The following is a 6,398-nucleotide window of genomic DNA, read 5'->3' on the forward strand; positions in this document are numbered from 1 at the left end:
TTCATACATATCCCCCCACCTATCTGTAACAAGATGCCTGCATTGGAGAATGCCTTTCATGCAGACACGTTGCCGGGAGCGGAAGCAAAATGACAAAAGCCGAGCAGGCAGATCACCTGATTAAAGCATTAGGGGGGTTCTGGGCCACAGGAAATCCCTCTAAGTGTGCCCCTATATGACAATAAGAGGGGAATGCTGGCTTTTTAAAAAAAATTGGATGGCTTCCCCCATTCTGTGTATGCAACAGGCACATGTTCACAGTCAGACACATTTACGTTTCAAACAGTCAATCAAGAACACGATTATTCCTCAGTATTCTGATACTTTTATTTTCCATTTCTTGAAAACTGTGTAAACACAATAAATGATATTCCACGCTGCTATAACAGATACACGTTCACATTGTGTGGAATTATGTTAAAATCCTGCCAATAAAGAAAATCTACACATTTCCCTGAGGAAATGATTCTCTGAGTATTATGGGGTGTTTGAGGTAAGGTCCCAGCTTTTGCTGCCATCTTATTCACATTCGATAACAATGTATAGAGGTGAAATAATGATATCAGATGTGCAGTGTGATATCGGCTATTAGAGCATTTCCATGTGGACTGACACGTAGGAGGGAATGTGCTGTGTGGTATCAGCCATTAGAGCATTTCCAGGTAGAATGACACGTAGGAGAGAATGTGCAGTGTGATATGGGCTATTAGAGTATTTCCATGTGGAATGACACGTAGGAGGAATGTGCTGTGTGATATCGGCCATTAGAGCATTTCCAGGTAGAATGACATGTAGGAGGAATGTGCTGTGTGGTATCAGCCATTAGAGCATTTCCAGGTAGAATGACACGTAGGAGGAATGTGCTGTGTGGTATCAGCCATTAGAGCATTTCCAGATGTAATGACATGTAGGAGGAATGTGCTGTGTGATATCGGCTATTAGAGCATTTCCAGGTAGAATGACATGTAGGAGGAATGTGCTGTGTGGTATCAGCCATTAGAGCATTTCCAGGTAGAATGACACGTAGGAGGAATGTGCTGTGTGGTATCAGCCATTAGAGCATTTCCAGGTAGAATGACACGTAGGAGGAATGTGCTGTGTGGTATCAGCCATTACAGCATTTCCAGGTAGAATGACACGTAGGAGGAATGGGCTGTGTGGTATCAGCCATTAGAGCATTTCCAGGTAGAATGACACATAGGAGGGAATGTGCTGTGTGATATCGGTCATTAGAGCATTTCCAGGTAGAATGACATGTAGGAGGAATGTGCTGTGTGATATCGGCCATTAGAGCATTTCAAGGTGGAATGGCATGTAGGAGGGATGTGCTGTGTGGTATCGGCCATTAGAGCATTTCAAGGTAGAATGACACGTAGGAGGGAATGTGCTGTGTGGTATCAGCCATTAGAGCATTTCCAGGTAGAATGACACGTAGGAGGAATGTGCTGTGTGGTATCGGCCATTAGAGCATTTCAAGGTAGAATGACACGTAGGACGGAATGTGCTGTGTGGTACAGGTTGAGTATCCCTTATCCAAAATGCTTGGGACCAAAGGTATTTTGGATATCGGATTTTTCCGTATTTTGGAATAATTGCATACCATAACGAGATATCATGGTGATGGGACCTAAATCTAAGCACAGAATGCATTTATGTTTCATATACACCTTATACACACAGCCTGAAGGTCATTTTAGCCAATAGTTTTTATAACTTTGTGCATTAAACAAAGTGTGTGTACATTCACACAATTCATTTATGTTTCATATACACCTTATACACACAGCCTGAAGGTCATTTAATACAATATTTTTAATAACTTTGAGTATTAAACAAAGTTTGTGTACACTGAGCCATCAAAAAACAAAGGTTTCACTATCTCAGTCTCACTCAAAAAAGTCCGTATTTCGGAATATTCCGTATTTCGGAATATTTGGATATGGGATACTCAACCTGTATCAGCCATTAGAGCATTTCAAGGTATAATGACACGTAGGAGGGAATGTGCTGTGTGGTATCAGCCATTAGAGCATTTCAAGGTATAATGACACGTAGGAGGGAATGTGCTGTGTGGTATCAGCCATTAGAGCACCGGTTAAGAGAGTTACTTATCAGATTTGAAAAAAAAAAAGATAAACATCGAGGACATGAATGAATCTCTGGACGGATGCTGTGTCTGTGTATGACGCAGAGGGCACCAATGTACAGTGTGATGGGACACTCCGCACATCTCTGCAGATACAGGACGCTGGTCTCAGGAGGTAACGCTGTAGCTGCATTACTATTACTCGGGGAAAGCTTTAGGACCTTTCCAGGTCCCGGATGAGAGGAGCGTTATGTTTCTTCAGGGCTTCATAGAAGATGTCCTTGTCGGTGTCCCCCCAGGATCTGGCATGGTTGTAGAGCTCTCGCATCTTGTCCTGATTAGTTGGCTTACTGAGGACAGCGTCGTATTGTTCATCTGTCAGCAGTTTCCTCTGCAGAAGTGTGTCTAGGAGCGGACTCACCAGGGACATCCGGCTTATGAGAGCCCCCCGGTGTTCAATCACAAAGTGCTCTCTGGTGGGTTCAGGGAGAGGAGGAGTAGCTGGAATTACAAAACATCATATTAACACATTTGTCCTATAGGTGCTCTTTCACCTGTGATTTAATCACAAACTGTGGCTCAGATTTATCAAGCCTTGGAGAGTGATAAATTGCACCGTGAAAAAGTACCAGCCAAACAGCTTCTAACTGTCATTAAAAATCTGGGCTTTATGAAATCTATACTCTATAACTAATTCCTGCACACCACCTCCCCCTCCTAATGTTTCTTACCTATTATTCTACTCTATCCATCCTCTCATAATCATATGTTGTGTCCCTACTTTCCCTTTCCTTCTGCCTATATGTAAGTTCCAAATAAAGTTGATCCACTATCTACCCATAGTAGAAGCGGACAATTATCTGTCTGCACTTCCACTGCTCACCTTTAGGTGTCGCTTCTTGATCAGTTCCCTTGGGCTCCACTTCAAATTCAAAACCAGCAACTAAAAGGAAGAAAAATGAGGATTAGGCCAAGCAAGACAATGATTACAGTCAGAAGTCCCTGTGTATCCTGGTGCTCAGAAAGCAGCCAAAAGATGCCTTTGTATATATGTAAGTATGCTGTGCCCTTATACTGCGTTACCAAGTATAACAACTCCACAATATTCTATAAAAGTGTTCAGTTGCTGCCACATGGCACATATATTTGACAATGTGGTTCCCAACAGAACACTTGGCCAATGCCAACAGCTGGAGATAACACGTGACACTAAGGGCTGACATTAAGATCTACCAGTGTAAGCGGTGACTGCACAGTGTGTCGGCATACCAGCGAGAAGACCGTTAGCACTTGGCCGAGGATTTGAGAGACAAATGGGACAAATGGACTGTTGAGATTTTTGCTCGCTAACATCTTTTAGGGCCTCATTAGTTGTTCCCAAATTAACACCCAATCATGTGAATGATCACCTTGGTCTATACCTAGTACTGAATAGAGATAAGGACAAGTGGGACTTGTCCTCCACAACGAGAAGCTGCATTACAAAAAAAAAAAAAAAAAAATCCATTGCTCCTGTCAGGTGCTGGGCCAGATTGTGAAGTGCTGGTGCTTATTAAAAAAATAAAATAAAATGAATGAAAATACTGGAGGGAAGTTACTCTGTCTTCCCAGCCACAAGACCTCGAAAAATGGGTGCACCGTCTTTCAAATTATATGCCCCCCTTAGAGATTATTGACAATGATCACCAGGCAAAACCACCAACACCACAGAAAAATCATGGAGTCTATGGGTGGGGGAAGATCTCCCAAAACTTTGCATCTCTAAAATCAGGGAAACCCATTTTATAAGGAGGACGACCCACGCTTTGAAACGATGGGTCTACATATAGCTTAATGCAGGTGATCACTGGATAATGTAACCCTGCGCTACAGAAACCGTATGTTTTCCATATTTGGGGAAGGGCATTACAATCCCTCTCACCCCCATAATGACACCAGCAACGGTGCAGTCCACTCGTTCAAATTTTGTGGCCCTGAAAGAGGGGGCGTCTCCTCTTCCAAACATTGTGCCCCCTTATTAGTTATTGCTCACCAGATAACAACTGAAACCGTACACAATAAAATAACATTTTCCACAGACAGGGAATCTAAAGTCTTTATCTCCCCCATCTTGCGCCAAATAAAAAACGGATCCCCGCTTTAATGCGGTAGGATGTCTACTTTATAAAACGGTAGGCCTTGTTGGACTACCATAGTAAATCATTTAAATTGAGCCAGTTATTTTTTTATTTTCTTTAATGCATTTTCATTTTAAGAGCTGATTTTTTATTTTATTTTTTAAACCTGCACATAGCGTCCTGCTCTTCACTATTATGGAAGGCTGGATTATTGATATAAACCTTTCTTGACATTTCAATACCTTTGAGTAAAAAAAAAAAAAGTAGACATATTAGAATGAGTAAAACGACCAATGGTATTTTTTAGGTACCAAAGCGTGGAGAGAGATAATGTAAGAGAGCGAAAAATAACAAACTAATCAGCTCCTGACTGTCATTTCACAAACGTAGCCTGTAAAAGGACAGAAATGGATTGGTTGGTACTTTATCTCTCTCCGTGTTATCTCTAAGATTAAATAAACCTCCCTCCAAGTCTACAAAAATAATTCAGTGATATTGATGTTGGAATGTGACGAGCGCTAATGTGAAATAATGACCTCAGCACCAGGGTGAGAAAACCTCAGCAGCAGGGAAGGGGTTACAGTGCCTGTATATATATATGCCTGTGTTGCACAATCCCTGCTCTACTTCCTTGATTAACCCTCAACGTCTGTGTTGTAGGACTAGATGGCGTTTCCCGCTTGCTGAGAGTTGCAGCAATGCTTTTCCTCTTCTGTTTCTGCACAGCCTGTAAGCAGGACTGACACTACTCTCGCCTCTCTGTTCTTCTTTATCTGCAGTACAGTTCTCTATAGACAGACTTTCTCCTGCAAGAAGTGATGATTACAGAAGGAAATATCTTTCCCTGCTACAAAGTGAATACATTTCCTATTCTGTTCTACATTGGTCTTCACCACCTCTAAGTGTAGAATAAGTAGGTCTCTTACTATTCTCCCATGTCTCGTTGGTTGGTCTCTTACCATTTCTCAGGTCTGAGCGGAAATCTGCAGCCACATCCTTCTCATCTATAGCTTCTAGAACAGCCAAGGCCACCTGGATTCCATAGGTATCTGTGTAGAATTTCTTGATCAGATTAGCAACGTCATCAGGGTCGGTGTCCTCCAGCTGGCCTCTTGGGATCTTGTTAAATCCCTCTTTGATTGGCCAGTCATTCAGCTTGTTCCTGAACTTCTTCAGTCCTTTCTTGTCCAGGTTTTCCAGGGCGGTCACCAGGGCGTCCCGGGCTGTCCTCACCATCTCTTCTTCCTATATCTCGCCTTCACACTAGAAAGTTGGGCGCGATCTCCTGTGTTATAGCCTGCTGGCAGCCCTTGCTCAGTCTTTAGTTGTTCTGCAGAAGTAGAACCGTTTGGAAGACAGGTCGTTTGTTGGAAATAGAAAGTGAAAGCTTCTCTGCACACGCATTAGCTGCTGCATTTCCTGGTGTGGTTGTTCTCTGCCCTTCAGCGTTTATGTAAAGCTGATGTTTCTGCATAGTCTGAAGTTACAGCAGTAAGACAGTAGGGTTGTACCCCCTGTCATACACTAGTATTGCCTGGAATGCTGTTTAGTAGACAGAGGCAAGATAGTTGTAGTAATAACTGTCTTATCACTCCTTTGGTCAACAAAAGTGTGTATTCCTAAAAGCTGGCAGTTGTGTGTCTGTGTGTCGCTCCTTTGCACTAGAGACATCCACAAGCCTGTGGACAGGGGTTTAAGTACAAAACCGATGGTGGGGGAAAGGACCCGTTCACCACCTGCGTGATTGCTCGCTGTCCCCCCTCAGCTGTAGCATTATTGTGGGCGGCTACCTGGGAAGTTCTGCAAACAGGGGTACATCACCCCCATTTTGTAGGCATGACGAGCCTGCGTCGCCTTCCTGGATCCGGTAGAGGGGTTTCCGAAGGTTCATTCTAAGTAAGCTTCGGTTTACACAGACTGGTGGAGAGCAGCGACCGATGGTCACGATGGTGATCCGATGCTGCGTCTTCGGATGCAACACTCGGATCGCAGATGATGGCAGGAGGCATCTTGTTCCTACAGACGCCTCCTGCAGGATTAGAATATTTGTTGTATGGTATAGCACAGCCCGCTTTCCTACCGTTGTGTTGCAATACCAACCATATGGGAATCAGGCCAGTTGTAAGGTTGCGAGGATACTACCTGCATGGGTCTGTGTGTAATATATGCAAAAAGAAACAAAATGACCATTAAAC

At 43.3% G+C, this 6,398-nt stretch overlaps 1 protein-coding gene across 1 annotated transcript; it reads right to left on the minus strand.

The window, feature by feature from the left end:
• Positions 1-302: 302 nt before the first annotated feature.
• On the minus strand, positions 303-5,659 carry PYCARD (PYD and CARD domain containing). The gene is made up of 3 exons (XM_063935220.1): positions 5,163-5,659; positions 2,970-3,029; positions 303-2,587 (listed from the first exon to the last, which is right to left on the minus strand). The coding sequence occupies exons 1-3, from the start codon at positions 5,437-5,439 to the stop codon at positions 2,301-2,303; spliced, it is 624 nt and encodes a 207-aa protein (XP_063791290.1). The 5' UTR covers positions 5,440-5,659; the 3' UTR covers positions 303-2,300.
• Between the last annotated feature and the right edge of the window lie 739 nt (positions 5,660-6,398).

This window comes from Pseudophryne corroboree, chromosome 7 (genome assembly GCF_028390025.1).
Source record: "Pseudophryne corroboree isolate aPseCor3 chromosome 7, aPseCor3.hap2, whole genome shotgun sequence".
Classification (NCBI taxonomy): domain Eukaryota; kingdom Metazoa; phylum Chordata; class Amphibia; order Anura; family Myobatrachidae; genus Pseudophryne; species Pseudophryne corroboree.

Bases quoted from the DNA above. Each gene is read 5' to 3' on its own strand.
- PYCARD (XM_063935220.1), bottom strand. From the start codon at position 5,439: ATGGTGAGGACAGCCCGGGACGCCCTGGTGACCGCCCTGGAAAACCTG. The intron at 3,030-5,162 runs GTAAGAGACCAA...TCTTCCTTTTAG, and splicing joins CCGCTCAGACCTGAGAAATG to TTGCTGGTTTTGAATTTGAA. The intron at 2,588-2,969 runs GTGAGCAGTGGA...TTGTAATTCCAG, and splicing joins TCAAGAAGCGACACCTAAAG to CTACTCCTCCTCTCCCTGAA.